The 20948-nt window shown below is 45.8% G+C and overlaps 1 protein-coding gene across 2 annotated transcripts in view; it reads right to left on the bottom strand.

Moving 5' to 3' along the window:
* Window positions 1-1564: 1564 nt before the first annotated feature.
* RESF1 (retroelement silencing factor 1) overlaps window positions 1565-20948 on the bottom strand; it is a 46294-nt gene continuing 26910 nt past the window's right edge. Inside the window, exons 3-5 of one of the 2 annotated variants that reach the window (XM_007502538.3) lie at window positions 4515-9853; window positions 3277-3354; window positions 1565-2276 (exon numbers count right to left, since the gene is read on the bottom strand). In XM_007502538.3, coding sequence (XP_007502600.1) covers window positions 2110-2276; window positions 3277-3354; window positions 4515-9795 — 5526 coding nt within the window. In that variant the 5' untranslated portion in view covers window positions 9796-9853 and the 3' untranslated portion in view covers window positions 1565-2109. Of the gene's footprint in view, window positions 2277-3276; window positions 3355-4514; window positions 9854-20948 lie in introns of those variants that run through there. The other variant, XM_016425542.2, reaches the window with a different exon arrangement.

The following is a 20948-nucleotide window of genomic DNA, read 5'->3' as shown; positions in this document are numbered from 1 at the left end:
CTCCACCAAGGCTCCCTGAGGGTTTTAGTCAGGCTGCCTGGAAACTGGATGTGGGGTATAACGTTCTCGGTAGTTTTTTCCCCTAGGAAGTGACGAGTGGAGTCTATCGTTTCTCCTGTGGCTCTAAGAAGGTTCAAGGTTTTTCTCTTATGGTTATTTAATCATTATGTGTAGGCATGGACCTCAGGGTAGTAAGATGATGTTCCTTCCTCAATGTCTTGCTGGTCAGTTGTTTTTGGTATGATCTAGAACACGATCCTTTTAAGTTCTCCAATTCTTTCTTCAGAGCTCTCATCCCGCTTCCCATTTTTCATTTAATGCATAAAAACGTTTCTCTAAAAATAATCTTATTTGCCTTGAGTATCCTATTGATCAGAATGGCTTTTAATGATGGGATCCTTCTTCAGTTTTGCCTCACGACGACTCCTCGTGCCAAACTGCGTACCGTCTAGAAGAAAAATGTCCAGGCTGGTCCTGTTGCTGCTTTCTTGGGATTTTGCTTTGTGTTACTCCAAGATCCCTGGCGGATGGAGCGCAGCAAGACTTCAGAGCTACGCAGGGGGTCTGATCCAGGATAAAGTCGCGTTTTTCACTTCGGTCTGGGTGTAGCCAACACGAGGCCAAAGGGCTGGCCTTTGCAGGTTCAGGATCCTGCGAACGGACCCACCGCCATCAGCCTGCTGGCAGCTGTAGTTCAAACCAGAACCTGCATCCGAGATTCCCGCCCTCGCTAGGAATCAGTCTCCCACGGTGGCCGCTCAATTCTCAGCACGTTTGGGACACCCGAGCCGCGATCACACGTCGCTCTGGAACGCCGTCGCTGGACGCACGTCCCCTCCTCCGCCGTCACCGGCTCCATGACCTAAAACCGAGGCGGGAGCGACAGGGCTGCCACTCGGAGCCGAGCCCCCGTTGTGGAGCCCGTGCTTCCTATGATTGGGCAGCCAGAGCTGGCAGGGGAAGTACCTCCCTGAGGTCGGATGCTGAGAACAACACAACGGAAATGAGTTTCATGCCAGAGAGCACAACCAGAGCGCAACTCCCCTGAGGGAGCAGATCCAGCTAGGAGGAAGTGTGGTCTGAAGCGCCTTCTGAGAGCGGCCTCAGAGGATCCCCTGAAGGGTCCTGGACAGCTTTGTTCTTTCAGCGGCTCTACCACCTTTCCTGGCTGGACCAAGACCCCAGGAGACCTCTGTGGCCCAACACATCTGGCCTAGAAAAATGACCATTCCTTGGATTTCCTTGAGGCGGGTGCATCCTCCTGGTGCTTAGCGGCGTTTTCTGGCCCCGCTTTCTGCTAATCCCCCATTTGGGGGCCGACTCAACGATGCTTCCCCTCGTTTAGCTCCTTCGCAGTATTACCTCGTGCGGTCAGTTTTCCCAAATTCTTAGAGCCAAGCTTGAGGAACCTCCCAACTGCCCACCCCCATTCCAAATCCACGTCTATTCTCCCGTCCTGTTCTCATCCTACGTGGAATGCAAATGATTCACAGGTTCATGATATCCTGTTCAACATGTTGGGAAACTCACCCAGTTACCATTTGATAAAAAAAGACAACGTGAAAAATTTTCAAAATAAGTCTTTATTTCAAGTATGAAAAGTAATAAGTAAAAAAACCAGACTTTGGGGGAAAGTTTACACTTCCATACAAAATTGAACAGTACAAAAAGGCACTTTTAACAAAATACTATTCCAAATTCACAATTGATTACGATCGGCTAATATAGCTTATAAACACAAGTATTTACAGAACTAGCCCAATGTACAGGTGGTTGTTGAGGAACGGCCTTCCCTCAACTCTCGGTGAATTTTTACAGTTCTCGTCGGCTCTGAAATACAAAAATAAGGAAAAACGCAACAACGAAACAGTTTCCTTGTCATGCCGTCTGTTTGGTTCACTAATGTGTGTAGCAGCTAAACACTTGGTGGTTCTCCCGGAAGCCCGATCAGGATTTCGGAGGGTTTCCTAAGCAAAGACGGAACTTTCTCCCCATACAGACCAGGTGTTGCCCAGCCAAGCTGGTGAAGGGACGCCCGCCTATACAAGTGTACACCAAACAGCAGCACTGCCGCGGGGGAGGGGCACTGCGCAGGGCCGCGCCCAGCAGTCACTTGGGACAGGCGGCGTCCACGCTTCGACTCCTCTTTTCCAAGTACAGTTTCTTGTAGGTCTGAAACATGGTCGTGGAGTCTCTGGACGAGTTCTCGGCGGCCTTGAATCCGCCGTCACTGAAGGCCCTCTTGTAGGCTCGTGAGCTGGACGGCGCGCTGTCATCTGAGGGAAACAGGACAGTGTCAGCGTGGAGAGTGCCAGTCGGGCGGCACCCGGCCCGCCGAGTCAGGGCGCTCTCCCAGCGCCCTCCTGGTCTCTGGAGGCCCCCCTCCCCCCAGGTTAATGCTGTCGCTCCCCCAGTGGCCCCACGGCCATCCAGTGTCATGGATGCTCCTCTCAGGCCCCTCCCCCACCTTCAAGGGAACAAGTGGCGCCCCCTGCTGTGCTCGACCCTGTCCGGACACTCCCAAAGGCTCGGCCGGCCTCCCGCTCCCATCGGGGGGTTCGGGGCAGACCCTGGAACCCTCGGCCATCCACAGAAAAGGAGGCAGCAGGGCTAAGTGACCCGAGGTCGGGGGTGGGGGGGGGGGGGGGGCGGCAGGCCCGGCGCCCTCCCCCCGTGGACTAAGACGGTAGAGAAGCTCCCACGGCCGCCACTCGCTCGCTTGGCTCCGAAGGCAAAGAATGCAGCCTCGGTGGCCAGGAATCAAAGACCTTCTTGGGAAGGGCCGGCAGCGTGCCTGGATCCGGAATCGCCCACGCCTCCCTCTCCCTACGCTCTCCCAATGCTCTCCCACATCCCACTGGGCCTCGCCCTGGAACACCAAGCACCGACTGGGAACGAGGGGCGCCTGGGTTCCCTCTCTCCTCCGTCTCTTCTTTACAGAAGCTCCACTCTCGTCTCCCCAGTCACAAAGCAGGCGAGAAAAAGGGCAGTAAAGCCCAAAGGATACAGAACAAGAAACACCTCCCGTTACTCTTCATTAACGCTCAGAAAGATGGACAGTAAAACTGAGCACAGGGGGCCTATAGCCAGGTGGCTTAGGGGCTAGAGCCAGGAGGTCCTGGATTCAAATCTGGCCTCGGACACTCAGACACTGGCCAGTCCCAGCCAAGCGACCTGGGCAAGTCACTTAACCCTCATTGTCAAGCCCTTGCGGCTCTTCCGGTTTGGAACTGATCCTTATATTGATTCTAAGACCGAAGGTAAAAAAAGTGTCACCTTTATCTTTGACCGCTTCAACTTTCCTTTTCTTCTGAGGAATACATTTTAACCAGTCTTCTTTGGTGCTTTTTATGCCTGCAAATGATCAAACTGCCATTTTAATATCACTTTATTGATAAATATTTCAAAATTCTAATATAACTATATGTGAAGCAGCCAAATACCCAAGGTCCGGGCAAAAAGAATTGTTTTGAGCTTAGAACAATGTTATTCTTCTCAAATACGTGCCCAAACGGAAACAAAGGCTTTCCCCTCTGCAGAAGTTACCAAGCTTGACAAAGACTCCATCTGTCACGTGAGAGTCCCATTCGGGTGACAGAAAAACTCTCTTAACCCAGCAGGGAGTATGTTTCGGGAGTTCTTTAATACTCTTATTTAAGCCGACTGCTCTCTCTATAGCATCTATCATAATTTTACTGTCCCAATGAGTGATTTCCACATGGAAAAAACCACTCTAGGTGTAGCCCCATTTCAAAATTCCTATAAACCAAAATATTTTAAGAAGGAAAAAATGGCGGAGAGTGGGAGATTATTTCGCAAAGCACAAAAGCAATACAAAGACTGGAGTGTTTTGTACTATGCTGAATTCCATCAATTTATACAAAATTTACAATCTGATTAAGAACGAGTAACAATTTCCCTTGCTCGTGGTATTTTAAAAGCACTTTGCAAGTTTTTTCTTTTAAGCAACAAGCTAATGAGCTCTTACTACTTACATACTTTTTCACAGACTAGTTACAAGAACTTTATTTTTAGGGTTCTAGGTAGCAGGATTCTTCACACCACAAAATGAGAAAGTAATATGGGAACGGGAATGGAAAAAACAACGTACCAAAGATCAATTTCAGTTGCTAGCAGAATGTTAGTTTTGAGCCCAAAGAAAACTTTCCCACATAGCTAATTAGAGTCAATATTAGAATGACTAGCTCAGAGTTAAGAGTGCTTTGGGGCTTACCAAACGGTTGACATAGAATATGCCACTTAAACCTCATAACCCTACTGAGGTAAGAACTGGCTGGCTCTTCTATACATTTTACAGATAATCAACCTGAGGATTAAGGGACTGGTCCGCTAGCTCACGGGGAGTTAAGCGTCCTTGGCAGGATCTGAGCCCAGGTCTCTAAGACTCCAAGTCTAGCACTCTTTCTACTATAGGAATGTTTCTCAATGATTAATTCTATTTTTGCATCATTATCTTACATAAGCGATCCTCTTTTCTAGAAAACGTGCCGTACCTTGTACAGGAACTTGTTCTTTCTTGGTAAACGACTTAAAATCCAGATGTTCTTCCTTCTTTCCATTCTTAAGCAGTCCTTCTGGACATAACTTAAATTCCAGCATTCTTGGTTTTTCAAATTTCTCCCTCTCAAGTGCAAATGAATCTTGGTTGGTCTTATTACCATCATTATCATGCTTACCTTGATTTACAGATCTGCCAGGTGAGCATTCTAATTTTGTTAGGCAAATACTTTCTTGTGCAGTGCGTTTGAATGCAACTCTGTTCAAATACATTTTCTTTTGTTCCCTTTGATCCCTTCCTTGGAGGGGCATTTGGTTATATTTGTTCACTTTTTTGTTTAAAATAGCTTTATTATCAGATGGCTTTTCACCAACCTTTTCTTGCACATTCCTCGCAATGCCACCTCTTTGGGACTCTTTTGAATGATGGATCTTGCTTCTGTGAGACTTAGTGGCTTTATTATGGTGTGCTAAATTGTCTAATGATCTTTTATATTTCCGTACGTCATGTCCTTCATTTGATTTTGCACAGTTAACCAGTTTTATAGTGAGTTTGTTGCGCCACACACAGTCAGAAACATGGGGCCTATTTTTTTTTAATTTCTCATTTTCGTGCCTTTGTTTTAAGTCTCCTTTGCTGATCTTTTCTTTTTTCTTTTTCCTCTGTAAATAATCTTGAGAAGAGAGTTTTTTATTCATTTTAGATGGACTCTCATAAGACTTTGAAGAGTTCAAGTTCACATTTGAAGTGTTCATCACACTCTGGTGTCCACTCTTTTCCAAGTGTGTGGACTTTGCATCTGTAGATGTTTTGTCTACATGACAATTTTCTTCATTCTTGCCTGAAAGAGACTCACAGAACTTAGACCCATTTACTATGCCTGTTTTCTGTTCTAGCTCATATTTCTTTTTATGTTCCATATTAGATGTATTCATTTGTTCCAACTTCTGTTTTGGATTTTTAAATTTTGAGCAACTGGACTTAAATTTCTGTTTTAACTTCTCTGTTGATACCAAATCCCTTGAGGGCCGTTCCTTCTTAAAAAGTTCTTTGTTTTTCATTGACCAAAAACGGGGTTTTTTTTTTTCCCCATGTAAAGGGATTAAGTTTCTTGCCTTAAGTATCTTCTGTGGATTTTCTTGAGAATCTCTTTCATTATGCTTCATCATTTTCCTCTTTGAAGAAAAACCAGGCTTTTCTTTCTCAAAGGTCTTTGGTGAACATTTTATTTCATCTTGTTCCATTTCAAGTAAACTTCTTTTCCCTTCAGAATATGCCACCAAATTCTGCAAATTATTTGCAGAAATAATGTTCCCACCAGTAGCAGGGTCTCCTTTACTTTGACCATCAATCGTATCATCTTTCTTAATGCCCCTTCTAGAATCACAATGACATTTGGGCACTCCGTCATAAACTGTAGATAGCCAGCCTAATGTACAGCAATGGATGTTATCTTTTCCTATAGAAGGTATAATGGAATCCGGAGTGCCATTATCTCCTATAGTTTTCACACGTGAACCACAGTGATCTTCAATGTCTGTGACGGTTTCTTTTTTCCTAGATTTTTTCAATTTGTCCAGGTTTTCATCTTTCTCGCAGGTATCTTCATTCTCTTTAGGGAACAATTCTTTCATGCGCTCTGAGCTCAATATTGTAATTTTTATTTGGTTTATTGGATCTTCAGAGTCACAATTACTTTTGATGGTGGTTTCTTTATCTTTTGTAACCGGGTTGGTGGTTTGTTGCAGTGATGAATTTTTATTTTCTGATGCTATAATACTATATGTGTCTCTACTTTCAATACCATAAGGAAATTCTTCTACAAGTTCAGACAATTGGTCATTTAGAAGTTTCACAGATACTGCATCAAAAATTATCCTATTGTTTGCTTGTTCAATATTTTGGACCATACAAGATGGAGGCTCTTTGGCGAACTGTGTGCTAGACACAGCAGCAATTTCTTTAGCATTAGGATATTTCTGACCATTAGTTGATGAGCAACATGCTTTACTAGCAACCTCTGTCTTCTCAATCTTCGGTTCCACATCATTTTTTGGCTTAACACTTCCATTGTCTTTTTCTCCAAGCTTCAGCTGAAAGCTTTTTGAAGTTTCCAATGATTGGGTCCCATCAGATGTTTTAGGTAAGCCGTTTTCAATTTTCAGCAAATTCTTAACTTTCAAATCGCCCACAGATTCATATTTTGGCTGGTTCAACTGTTCTTTAAGTTGGTGACTTTCAATCAGAGTTTTGTCTGGTGGTGAAACTTCTTTTTTATCAACCTGGGTCAGAGGGACAGAGTTGAACATACTAGCTATTTGGGAATTATAGAACTCATCACCTTCAACAAGGGAACAGACACTAGCGATGTGTAACAAGTCATCACTCATTGGGGTGTCATCTACCAACTGTTCTGAGATTTTCTGGTCTTTGTCTTGTTCAAAACCTTTTTGATGCTGCGAGCTGTCTGAACTTCTAGGAGAGGTGTCCTTTTTTAAATGGGACGGGTGCGACTCTGACCTGCCTACATTTTCTTTCGTTGTTTCAGATGAAAAATTCAACTTTACATTTGAATGTACTATTCCATCAGCTGATTTTATGTCTTTTAATTTAGAATTTAACTTATTAGTAAGTGGGAAATTTTGTGTTGCAACAGAAATTCCTACTGTTCCTTTAGCAGTATAAACATCTGATGAAGCTACTTCTTTTTTTCCCTGAATTTGGTCTTGCAAACTACACACGCTGCCTTCTTGAATAACTGGGAATATTGATTCTGAAGAAGACTTAGTAGGCTTCAGTGGTTGGTTATCTGATGATTTTACCTCCGAAAGGATTAAAGGAGACACAACAGCAATTTGAAGTTCAATCCCCTTTGTTAAATTTAAATTTCCAGATTCATGTTTGTGCCCAATGGGAACACTGGCAGTTGGCAAAATTGGTTCATTTGTGTTTCTTATGGCTGTAGAAGATGACATTCCATCTGATGTTTTATTTTTTCCTAATTTGTCACATTTCTGAACGTTAGTAGATTCTGATGGTGCCTTTTTCCATAATGCAAGACATGCAGCTAGTTCTTCCATAGAATAATTATTATCCTTTGTATCAGATATTCCATTAAGGAAAATTGAAGTTCTATCTTTTGGTTTAACAGAATTATCGAAACCATCACCATTTGTGCTAGTGGTCCCTGGAATTGCTGTGTTTTTTAAATGTGACTGAGTACTAGCGACGTCCATTTTTAGCTTTACTTCAGAATGGATAGATTTATTAAAGTCCTCCATCTTTTCACTTGTACCTTTTACTGATGTTTCTTGATTCATTACCTTAGTGGTAAAATCTAAAGTTGTATTGTCACTTGTAAGGAGATGTGTAAGTAGTTTGTGATTTTCTTTCTTTTTCAAAGTGTTTTTACTTTGTTGGGCAAGAGAAATTTTCATTGTATCACTGGATAATTGTTGAGGTCCCTCAAATCTATCGCCTTTATTGACATCTATGGCAATCTGACTTGATGGCAGCTGTGCAGGATTAAGAGCTGACATGGTTTTCTGACACACTGGGGGGGTTTCCTGGAAAAAAGTGTTCATATGCTCTGTTTGCAATTTTCCAGAAGAGGCAGAATTTGGAAAAACTGAATTTCCAATCTGTCTATTGCAATCATATTCTTTAATACTAGTGTTCAGTGTGTTAGTTTTATTTGTATCTTCTACAGATTGCATTGCTGTCAGTGGCTGATGCGTTGACTTCATTGCTATTAACTGTGGAAAAGACTGATCCTTAGAAGGAAGTTGCAGAGGAGTACCAGTATTCTGCAGTAAAGAATTCCTTGTTTTATCTTGATTTCCAGAAAGAAAGGTTTTTTTAATTTTAATCTCTTTTGCCAACTTCAAAAATTCATTTTTCATAGCCAGTAATTTTTTGATATCCCTAAATAAGCCTTCTTTTATGATAGTGGAATCATTTTCTTTTGATTTCTCCATTTCTGAATGAACTGGCTGACTACTATGAGAACCACTACCATCCACAAAAGAACTACTACTTTCCCGGAGAGAACCATTACTTTCCCCAAGAAAACCACTGCCTTCTCCAAGAGAAGGCCTGTTTTTCTGGTTGCCGGGTGCTGGCATTGTGCTCAGTAATTCTGAAGATGCATCACAAACATTTGTTCTCACTGGTTTATTTTTATAGTGAGGCAGTCCACCAACTGCAAAAGAATTAACTGCTTCACAAAAGGGATGGTTTGCTTCAGCGTTCGGTTTCTGACTGCACGAGCTTCCAATCAGGTGGCTGTTTTCATTGGTGTTCTGCCACTGGGGTTGGCAATCTCTCCCAAAACCTCTTTTTGTTTCAGAAAGATGGGCTTGTTGAGCATGCAGGACTTCATTCGGTGGGTTCTGGGCTAAATACTGAGCATTTTTGGGAAATGGTGGCATGACTCTACAGTAGTAATTCGGGAGGTTTCTATTACTGGTCTCCGTGACGGTACTGATAGCAGCATAGTGGTGAGTCTCCCCGCCCTGATAGGGGGGAGGCGCCGAGGCAGCGGCCACAGCAGGGTTCAGAACCTGAATGTTTGTCACCTGTAACGGGGCGGCTGACCCGGCAGGCTGCTTCTGAACGCTCGAGTCAGGAATGTTGGCTGCTACACCTCTCTGGGAATCGAGATACTGACTTGGCTGATGAAAAGGCACCGTGAGTCCATTGGGGGCACAAGGTGGTCCCCACGCTATCTGCTGCTCTGCTGAGTACACATGGGTCCCCTGATTTCCTGGATACAGTGCAGGAACCTTGGACGAGTTGGATGACAGCATCTGGAGGTGCATCGTATAGGTGTTGGAGACATACTGGTCCTGAGATTTCAGGGTATTGTGTACGCTAGCGCTGAGACTTGCCTGAGATGGGGCGCCAGACAATCCTCTGTTAAAAAACATGGAATCATTTGTTGAAGAACTTAACCAGGCATTTCTTGGCACTCCAAAGGGTCTGTGAGAACTCTGATCTGCTTGGCTTGGGGCGACGGCGAGCGCCCTACTGGATCTCTCTCGGTGAGAGGCTGGCTGGAGACTTGAGTGACTTTCAATATTCTGGTACTGCAGTGACTGTAAGGTTGCACTCTTATTGTTAGGACAAACGAACACTTCTTGACCGTTTCCAGAGTAGTTACAAGAACTCTGAGGCGCTAAGGTATGTGGATTTAAGGCTTTTCTCAGAAAATGGGACTGGCTTTCGAGATAGGATGACAAAGCAGCATTTTCCGTAGGCTTGGTGTTCCAGTCCATTGCTTTTCGGAAGACACACCAGGAAGGTCCACGTCAGATGGTTTAAAATATCAGTAATCTGAAAGGCAATAAACAGTATTCATTAGAAAGCATATATTACGAGGAACTTTCTAGAAAAAACAACTGGCTGCTGCTCTACAAACATCCAGATCTTTGCCAACTGTTTCCACACTTCTTTCTAACCCAGGATCCTGGGACTAGCTGTTTGGCAAAGGAATAAAGGTTGTGGGGGGAGAGAAATAACAAGTAGGTCCAACATTAGAAAGAGTTCAAGCCTGTTGGAGGGCAGGTAACAAGGTAGGCCGCACTTCCAATATCAAAACTGTTGCTGCCTTTCAACAAGGTCCTGCCATTGTCTGACTTATCTGACTGCTTCTTCACAGTGTGGAGGGAACTATGGCTATCTTAAGTCTCACACTGTGGAAGAAATGAAGCCCTCTACATTGGCGGGGGTCCAGTTAAGGTGCAAAGAGGCCAATCCAAAATACAAGAAAATCTTCCTGAGAAAGAGCGAGCAAGCCAAGTACAGAATCTGAGTCAGAGAGAACAATGGCTCCATTCCAATCCAAAACATTCTGGAAACAAATAACAGGTCGAACATTAACCTATGTGGTGACAAGAAGGTAAACAGATGCTTCCTAGTGCCAAGTCATTTAGACTAGACAAGATTGTAGATCTGTCTTTTGGGTTCACAGAAGCTTAGCCCGGCCAGGCCGATTCTCCTTTATATGGGGTCAAAAATGTCGCGTGTGGCCCGAAAATTTAACTGGGAAATATCTTACATCCACGGGGATCCTTGAGAATGGTTTGGCAGCTCGCCCGTCTCTATTTAAATTTGGCTCCCCTGCTGTACACCATTCATATTAGCAAAGACACTCAACACCGCCCCCCCCCCGCCCCCCAATAAGCCTGATTCTACAAAGATGAAGTATTGTTGCCACCTGGTACAGCAACGAATTCTTCTCAAGAGAGTATTTATGAGGCTCCAGCCTACTGCAGTGTCCTAAAGAACTGTGCCCACTGGACAAGGTTCATTTACCCGACGTAAGCACAGGGATGCCGGATATCAGAGCGAGAAGAGTCATCTTGGCGCAACCAGAAAACAAACTCTTGGCTTTTTCATTCATTCCTGCTGGGCACCCAGAAATATCCCTGTTTGTCAGCTGTCAAATGCATAAAAAAACCTTTCTAGGGAAAAAAAGGCAAGCACATCTCTTACTGTGGAGGGAGGAGGCAGAGCCTATCACCAATTTTCCAGAGATGATGGGGGGAGGGGGGCAGTGCACAGGTTTGCACGACAACTACTTCAATGTCTAAAGGAGGCTTATACAGATCGCGGGGAGGCAATGCTCATCTAGAGCAAGGAAGAGAGAACTCAGATACAGCTTTCTGCTTTTTAACAAGACTCGGCCTCTGACGTGAAAGGAATCCATCCTACACGTGGCCATCTGAGACGCCGGGCCGTGTCCTTTACCCGGTTCACAACATGTCCTCTGTTGCGCATTTGGAAGGAAGGATGGAATCCTTCCTTCGCTGTCAGATTTCATTCACTTCTGAAGCTGCCAAAAAGTAAGCTTTGATTATAGTTTTTATTTGAAAGGCCAATTAATGTGAATGTCATAGAAGTCAAAATAACAACATCCACAAATAGAGCGCACTTCCCTTTTGAATAAATGTGAACTTGTTTACTACCCAATTTGTCCCGACCCAATAAGAGCAAAAAAGGTGAATTTGCCTGTGCAGCCATGAATGCAAACTATGTCTATCGCTTGCTGCTCTTTCAGAGTTTAAGCAAATCCAACATTTTATTTCTGAAGCTTCTCCGAGTGCTGCTTGGCTGTTCCTCATCACCCCCCAAACAGTCCTCTTCTGTGCATTTTAAAGCATGCTTCAAAGGTTCTCTTTCCTTTTCCTCTTTTTTCTTTCATTTCATTTCATTTCATTTTTTCTTCCCTTTGCCTACCCTCAAGACTCTTGTATCACATAGGCCGTCAAGCAATACAAACTCTGTGCCCTAAGTTGGCAGCATTGCGCTATCGCACAGACCACTCTCTGGGTTCTGTTCACTCCATGTCTGACTACAGCTATCCCACTTGTCATTTCTTAGAGCGTAATAAAAGTCCATCACATTCAAATGTCACTTGTTCAGCCAGTTGTTCCCCAATTCCTGAGCACCCCTCTTTAGTTCCTACTTCTTCCCACACCCACAGCCAGTGCTTTATGAATGTTCTGGTGCCCTTTGGGCCTTTCATTCTTTCTTTGGCCTGTAAGAAGCCTAAGGCTGAGAACAACTTTCTTTGATGATCTCTTTTTGTGCCACATTTTAAAATGAATTGGCTCCCTCTGTCAGTCTATGTATTATTTTGTATCTTTAAAAACACGGCTCTGAGAAGGGGTCCAGGAACAAAAAAGATGAAGAACCTCTGAATTAAGTGCATTTGCCTATGTGAGAAACACAAAGAGGAGCAGTGTTCTTCTCAGAAGAGGCCTCAAAGATACTCGGATAGTCCACAGATCATGAATTCAGGATGCCTACATGTCAGGCTCATTCATTTTGGAAGTCAAGGCAGTCACTCCTGAGAAGGATTATCTCACCATAACTCCCAGTAGAGGCTGGTGCCGAGATCGAGATCAGACTCCCCTATATATCGTGCAGCTTTTTGCATGGGGTCGATGCCTAGATCCCACGTCCTGGCGACCGGACAAAGGGAGTGGGACCAGGCTGGGGTGGAGGTGTCGGGGATCCATGTAATGTGTCACAAGTTCAGAGCACAGGCACAGAATTTAGGGTTAGCCTCTGTGCTCCCCAGCTGCGCTCATGAGAAAGAAAGAAATGACTCTTACTTTCTGACTCTGAGTAGGTACTCTCCTATGCCTTTCGCCTAGAATTCCGCAGCGGGTCAGGCACAAAGGCAGGACTAAACAAAACAAATGCAGCCTCTTCTACACAGCACTTGCTACTGAATGAAATTGTTTTGCACTGGTTAAAAAACAGAAAAGATTGGTCAATTATGGTTGGTTAGTGCAAACGCAGACACAATGATAAACTCATAAACTCTAAATCTAAATCTTTCCAGTCAATGGGAAAAAATCCTAATCAAATGAGGAAAAGAAGTGAGCGTATAAAGAAAAATTAAAATAAAGATAAGGCGTGAGAAAGAGGAATACAGTGGGAGGAGGGCGAAATGGGGTAAGTTATCTCACACAAAAGAGGATTCCCAGGGTGGGGGAAGGTCAGAGGCATGGGGATGGAAGCGGCCGAATCTTACTCTCCTCAGAGCTGGCAATGAGGGCAAACCACCCAGGGCCAGCTGGAGAGAAAGCCAGGGCAAGGGGATACGAGGGACAATTGGAGGAGGAGAGGTCAGAAACAGTTTTACAAGTGCCTCATAGTGAGATTATAGGAAGAAAAATATTTAAAGCGCCTCTTTTTAGGATGCAAAGATTTGGAAAGCATCCTTTGGGAAATGGCTGAGTAAGTTGTAGTATATGATTATAATGGAACACTAGAGTGTTGTAAGAAATGATGAGCAAAGGCTCAGAAAACCTAGAAAGACAGAAGAACTGATGCAGAGTGAGGTAAACACCACCAAGAGAGTACTGTACAGTGCCAGGAATACTGGTCAATGAACAACTGCAAATTACAGCTATTCTCAGCAATACAATGATTAAAACAATCCCAAAGGACTCGTGCTAAAAAATGTCTTCCACTTGCAAAGAAAAAGAATTGGGGCTTGAGAGTCAGGCCTAGAGACAGGAGGTCCTGGGTTCCAATCTGGCCTCAAGACACTTCCCAGCTGGGTGACCCTGGGCAAGTCACTTGACCCCCACTGCCTAACCCTTAATTGCACTTCTGCCTTTGAGCCAATACACAGCATTGATTTCAATACAGAAGATGAGGGTTTTTTAAATAAAAAAAAGGATTAAGTCTGAATCCAGACCAAAGCAAATCTTTTTCACTTCTTTTCTTCATTTTATTCAAAGTTCTTTCCTCAAAAGGATTTAGACAAATGTTTTACGTAACTGCACATGTAAAATCTAAATATTGTTTACCAACTCAATGGAGAGAGGAGCAGTGGGAGGGAGGGAGGGAGGGAGGGAGGGAATATGGCTCTCAAATTTGATTCTATGAAAAATGTTGGAAACTGTTTTTACATGTAATTGGGGAGAAAACTGAGATGTTGTGAAGGTAAAAGTGGCCAACCCTGGCCACAAAATGGATCTTCAGGGCAAGAGACAGTGAAGGTTGTGTGTGGTGCCCTCAAGAATACTAAGGAAATCTAGAAGGCGCAGAGTCGGAGCATAAAGGAGTTGAGTTTGGTTGGACATGCTGAGCTTAAGATGTCTTCTAGATGGTTGGAGATGAGAAGCTGGAAGTCAGAGACTGGGATTAGATCAGCAGACTAGAGAATGTGAGCTATGAAACCATGAGTGAATCAGGAGGGAGCTAGAAAACAAGAACCCAAGGTTGGGGGCATAACCTGGAGGGAAACCCAAAGAGGGAATGCTATGGTGGCGTAAGGAAGGTACAACTATACCTAAAATCCCTAAAACTAGCTAAAATTTCTAATAACCCACCTCTGTCTTGTGAGGACAGTTTCTTCTTGCCGGGCAAACCCCAGGTGTGACAAGGAAATCACTTTAAAAGACTGATATATATTAATTTAAGGTCACCAAGGAATTCAGCTATGTAATTCCTAAATGAAAACTCAAGTCAGCTGCCAACCTTTTTTGGAGTTTAATTACAAACAGGAGGAAGAAAGGAATTAGAGATAGAGAGAGAGAGAAAGGGGAGAGAAGGGAATAGGGCTTAAATACCCCTTCTGTTTAGGCTGGGCCAAAAGGCCCAAGCCCTTAGATAGCTGGGGCAAAGAAAGGAGATCAGTCCTTATCACTCACATGACCAAAATGGAGAAACAGTCTCAGAGGCCCCCACCTTCAGCTTCCTTCAGTGCAACCTTCTCAGAGCACACACCAACCACACCGACCAACTTCTCAACCACCACCCCTGAGTCTTCAGAGCCCTCTATCTTTAAGGAAACCATCCAAGTTCCCTCCCCTCAGTTCTCACATCTACCAATCACTGTCCATCATTTTCCCTGTGCCAATGGTGGCTCTAGCTTAACCCAGGACCACCCAGAGGCTTTGCACATGTCTGTTGAAGGTCATATTTTCAAATAATTAAATCTTTGATCCTTTGCTACAGCCCTTCCTAAATCCTGTTAACCTGAGTAGGGTAGAGATTGGAATAATTAAATTTTGATCTATGCTGCAGCCCTTCCTCAATCCTGTTAGGACTGAGTAGGGTGGAGATTGATTCCAAGTATCTCCATTGTATCAATTCTAAAATCAATCATGACTCAAAGAAATTCCTGTTCTATGCTTAAGCATAGGTCAAAGTCCTTTCCATTGTTCAGCAAAAGGTTTCTGTCCTAAAGTAATCTTAAGAAGGGAGGAGGAGGAACCTCCCATGCCAATGGGGTTCACATTCCAATAGCCAAGACCCACTATCAATAGGAAATTTTTCAAGTATGAAATTTCCCAATGGTGAAATTTCCAACATTTATAAGTCTAAGAAATTTTGAGGTTTATACAGGCCTGGGCCTACTCTAGCCTACTCTAATCTACTCTATCTGGAACTGATGCACTAATGACCTACCCCTCCTACTCACTCCTTCAATCAGTTCTCTATAAGCTGCCCTTGCCTCAGAAATCCAGACCCTCAGGCAGTGTCCCAGGTGCTTCCTCTTCTCTGGCCTGGTCTTCCTGGTCAGCTCCTGTCAGTTCTGATCTACGAAGAAACCCTGCTCTCGTGCCTCTTGTGAAGACAGAGGGAGAGAGTACAATAATAGCAATATTGTGATGAACTTAAGAGCTACTCTCAGCGATAGGATCCCGGGCAATTCTGAGGGGCCAAGAATGCTCTCCCACATCCAGAGAAATAGCTTGTGGAATCAGAATGCAGATGAAAGCAGTTGTTTATTTGGGTTTATGTTTGGGAGTTTGGGTTCTACAAGATTACGTACAAAAATCAACAGTGTGGAAATGCTTCCATGATGACCCGTGCATAACCCGGACTGAATCCCCTGCCAGCACAGGGAGGGTGCAAGAATTTAACATTTCGCTTTTATGCTAAACATGAAAAGTCTAAAGTAATATTGGGGTCACAGTTAAAGACACAGTAACTTTTAGCAGCTTTATTTACAAAGAGGTGCAAAGAGTGAAAGGGAAATGTAGGTAGAGACAGAAAGCCCGGCCTAGCTGCTGATACCCTGAGTTTCATCCTAACACCTCCAGACTCCAAATACATACCCGAAAGCGAATCTCACCAGAATCCAAAGTCCTAATTAGGGAGCCTGAGTCCAAAGAACCGGGAGATGCTGAAGAATCTGATGAGAACCTTCCGTGCACACGAGGCAAAGACCTCCAAGAATATCACCAGAACTCGCGCTGAAGGGAGCGTCCCACCGAGGGTCTCCTCACCCAAGAACCAAGGAGGAATCCCTCCACTCACCACCACAGGATCCAAGGAAAGAGTCTCCTCCTCCAGTCCAGCTGAGCGCAGAGTGCCAAGACTGAATCCTCAAGCTGGTCTTTAGGTTGCTCCTCCTCTTTAAGGGAACCAATCATAGTCTTTCAATTTGCCTCGCACCTCCCAAGGAGGTGGGCAGGAAGGGCCTCTGGGGGCGTCACCGGCTCATACTGGTAAGGGACTAAGTAGGGGTACTTAAGTTTTTGATTGATTAACTTAAAAGTTGCTGAGTGATAGACAAAGAGTTTGATTCACTCTTCTCAAGGGAGAAGGGAGGAGATCAAATTTGATCATATAATTTAGGAAAACTTGTGTGGAAATGTAATACATGTAGCTGGAAATAAATACAATGTATTGTGGAATGTGACATCATAAAAAGAGATAAAACCGTTCAAAAAGAAAATCCATCAAGAAGCCCGTCAGAGAGAATCCGTGAGCTGGCGATGGGATGGGAGGACTGCTGCATCTGCTAGGCAAAGAGCAGGGCCATCATCGCCTCCCATGGTCTAGTGTGAAGACAGTAAGAAGGAAAGTTCTCAGCTGAGAGGGCTGGGGGCCCCAGGAGTCCTAGGAGGTCTGAGGATGGAAGAACAGGAAACAGCAACTGGCTCCACATGAGGTTACAGAACACAAATCTACGGGCCCAACCAAAAGTCTTCCAAGTCTCAGGCTTAGCAAGATGTAGAAAACAATTTTCCTGTTAAAGTCGAACGGCTTCCTAGAAAATACCACAGTAAGCTGAGTGTCTGTATAAGAGGGTGCACAGGGAGAAAATAAGCAGCAACGGAGAGAGAACTTGCTAAAGAAGCAAGGCCAATTCTAGGCGAGAAAACACTTCATTACACAGTTTGGGGGTTCTTAGCATCACAAGTCTGGCCTGGACGGTCGGGTACCTGGGAGGCTGCCTGCATATTAGCATAAACAGTGAGGCAGCCACATTTTCAAAGGTTTGGAGTTCCAGAGAGGTTCTGGAATCCCTTCATCAGAGTACTTTTGTCCTGAGCCAGTTCAACTGGTTTTTCTGAGGGCTGCAGGCCTGCTTGCCCTGGAATTGAGCAGGCCATTCCTCGAGTCCCACTTCATTGCTTTACAATCAATCCTATGCAGGGGAGGCCATTTTACATATTTCTAATTTCCAGTCTCCGTTTTTAATACGGAGTGTCCACGAGAGCACAAGCGACCTATTCCGGGAAGACAGAAGTGTAGAGACTGCCTGGTTCCAAGCTTCGGCTGAATGACAGCCTGGGAGGAGAAGCCACAGAAAGAACCTTGCAGATGGAGGTCTCCTAGGAGGACGTCTAGGAGCAGGACCCTCACCTCCTGGGGGGGAGGGGGGATTTCGATTGAGTAGTAGTGTTCGTACCTCAGAGGAGAGGAGAGCTTATGGAAGAGAATCAGGAAATGCCAGTGGGAAGAAGGAACTGTTGAATACAACTCGTCTGCAGTATTGTTTGTCTGCTATTAAAGCTATATTCGTCAAAGTTCCCCAGACTGATATTTGGAGCCAAAGGATGTGGGTTCAAACCCTGGCCTGGCCACTTACGTGGCGGCTCTGGGCCTCAATGATAAAACTAGACCTCTAGGGTACCTGTCCTCCCTCCGTCTGACCCCACTGGGACGGGGAGTGTGAAGTGTGCTTGATTTGATTACGAGGCCGGGGGGTGGGCTCGCTTCACCATTTCATGAACTCCTCTGGGAGTTTCTCCTCCATTTCATTTCCCATCCCATGCCATGGGATGTAGGTAACAGGAGAGACAACATGCCAAGCAAGGAGACGCGGTCGCTAGTTGCTTCCAGGAAGCCTGCAAATTCCTGCTTAAAGGAATCACGAACTTCTCCCTTGAGTGTGTGCCCGTCTTCTCCCGGCCCTCGAGGGAACAGACTTTTGTCAGTGCGCTGGTAATCCGGAATCCCCTACGCCACTACAGCCCTATTTACGAGCAGCAGAAAATTGCAATGGAAAATAATAAGAACTATCTGATTGAAAAACTCCAGAGTAGTAAGGGCTGAGCAATGCAGATTAAATCACCAGCCAGGAAGTGTCTGAAGACCTCCCTTCTCCAGGCCTGGCCACCCAAAGACTCAAGAAAGGAATCCAAGAAAGAGACCAAAGTTCACTCTAATCTGGCCCGTGTCATGGCTCCTCCTCTCTCCTGCTGACTTCCAGGCTTCCAGCTCCAAGGCCTGTCACACATCTCCAACTCAAACCTTGGCGGTCTCCTGGCTTCCTCCTTGTGGAAGAAGTGCACCACCCTCTCCTCCGACCTCCCACGCCTGCATGTTTCCTGCCCGGGTCCCTTCTCTCCTCTGATGCTGCCATCGCTTTGGTGCCCGTCTCACAATTAGGAGCGTCCATAGCTCGCTGGCAGTTCTGCTTGGCCCCCTGAACGCCACTCTACACTGCTCTGAGCCACCAAAGTGAAGCCCCATTAGTCTGACTGGCATCCCTAACCAACAAACCCTAGAGCTCCCATCGCGCCTCCAGAAGCCAGTAGCAGAAATCGTCGGCGAAGGACCCTTTGGAAAATACTCTGTGCCAAACCAGCCAGTTGCAAAACAGGAAAAAGAGCCAATAAAATGGGTGATAAACTGCTGGACTGCATGACAGGAGACATCTGGAGATGAGGAAAAGGACTTGCGTCACAACTGCGTCAGCTGGGGAACAATCCTGTGGAGCTGTTTGTTCAAGGGTACACGGAGGGACGATGGGGTGTCTCACGGGCTACCTCCCTGCCACCTTCGCACACGTACTTGCTCCTCAGCCCAGGCCCCGGCAACCTTTCCAGGCACGACCGCTTCTTCCTCTGTGCGCACTCTTCCACTCAGAGCCCTGGCCTCCGGCGGCATCTCCGGCTCGCAGCCAGCCCTCGATTGCTCCTCATCCGCTCCGTTGGCTTCTTTTAAGAATCGCCAAGACCCCATCCGTGTAAGAAGCTTCTCTCCAGCCCTCTCCAGCCTTCCTCCCTTTCCCTTCTGCTTTTCCTGTTTAGAGCTCGCTGGTCCACTTGCTCGCTTCCTCCCTTAGACTGTGAGAGCCGGGCCATGCCTCTTCACCTATCCAGGCCAGTGCCTGGCGCAAGGTAAGTGCTCAAGAAATGCTTGACCCCTGACCGTGCCCTGGCAGATGAAGTCCTTGAGAAGTGCCGACTGAATACGGAATTAAGAAAGATCTTGAATTCTAACTTCCGGGGCCTTTTTGGGTTCTGGTTCTGTCTCTACAAAGCCCAAAGGGGGCAACCCTGGAGAGAGACCACGTGGGGTCTGAAAGAAAGCAGGCAGAGAGAGAAGCAGAGCAACACTGGCCAGGGCCTGAGAGCAAAGCTGGGATGCGATGAGTGAATGGGAAGCGAGCCTTCCTTACATCTGAACACTGCATTACCTCTGGGTTTTCTAATGATGGGGGAGGGGAGAACACTTCCTCGCAATGGGCGGCTGCAAGCCTCTTGACCAGGTGTCTCAGCTTCATACAGAGTCCAGATGGCCCCGAGGAGGGACATCCAGACCAGATGTCATACATCTTGACCTGGCAGGATCTGGTTTCGGATCCCCCAGCCTGGCTCCAGCCAAGTGTGGCCGTGTCCAACTGGAGCGATCATCAGCCCACTTCCACCCGTGTCCTGGTTGCCAGGCCGGGCACCTTCCAAACGCTGTCCCCAATAAGACTCAAAGCTCGCCCCCAGTGTTAGCCACCCCAGATGAGCCTCCGCCACTGTATGCACCAGGGTTTCCGCCCTCGCTCTACCCTCCTTTGCCCCTCAGGGAGGGGATACTGAGGCAGCAGTGCTACCACCCTACTCAGTCCTAACAGGATTTAGGAAGGGCTGCAGCATAGATCAAAATTTAATTATTCCAATCTCTACCCTACTCAGTCCTAACAGGATTTAGGAAGGGCTGCAGCAAAGGATCAAGATTTAATTATTGAGAATATGACCTTCAACAGACATGTGCAAAGCCACAGACCTCTGGGCGGTCCTGGGTTAAGCTAGAGCCACCATTGGCACAGGGAAAATGATGGACAGTGATTGGTAGATGTGAGAACTGAGGGGAGGCAACTTGGATGGTTTCCTTAAAGATAGAGGGGTCTGAGGACTGGAGGGTGGTTGGAGAGGTTTTGCTCTGAGAGGTTGTGCTCTGAGAAGCTTGTTCTGAAGGAAGCTGAAGGTGGGGGCCTCTGAGACTGTTTCTCCATTTTGGTCGCGTGAGTGATAGGGACTGATCTCTTTTCTTTGCCCCAGCTATCTAAGGGCTTGGGCCTTTTGGCCCAGCCTAAACAGAGGGGGTATTTAAGCCCTATTCCCTTCTCTCCCTCCCTCTCCCCCTCCCTCTCTCCCCCTCTCCCTCTCCCCCTCCCTCCCTCCCTCCCTCCCTCCCTCCCCCTCCCACTCCCCCCCCCCCCTCTCTCTCTCTCTCTCTCTCTCTCTCTCTCTCTCTCTCTCCCTCCCTCCCATACCTTTCTTCCTCCTGTTTGTAATTAAACTCCATAAAAGGTTGACAGCTGACTTGAGTTTTCATTTAGGAATTACATAGCTGAATTCCTTGGCGACCTTAAATTAATATATATCAGTCTTTTAAAGTGATTTCCTTGTCACAGTTCCCAGCCCCGAAGCCCCCACCAGTTCGC

The sequence above is a fragment of the Monodelphis domestica genome, chromosome 5 (assembly GCF_027887165.1).
Source record: "Monodelphis domestica isolate mMonDom1 chromosome 5, mMonDom1.pri, whole genome shotgun sequence".
NCBI lineage: Eukaryota > Metazoa > Chordata > Mammalia > Didelphimorphia > Didelphidae > Monodelphis > Monodelphis domestica.
The sequence above is the reverse complement of the archived record's forward strand: the minus strand, read 5'-3'. Positions and strand labels throughout refer to the sequence as shown.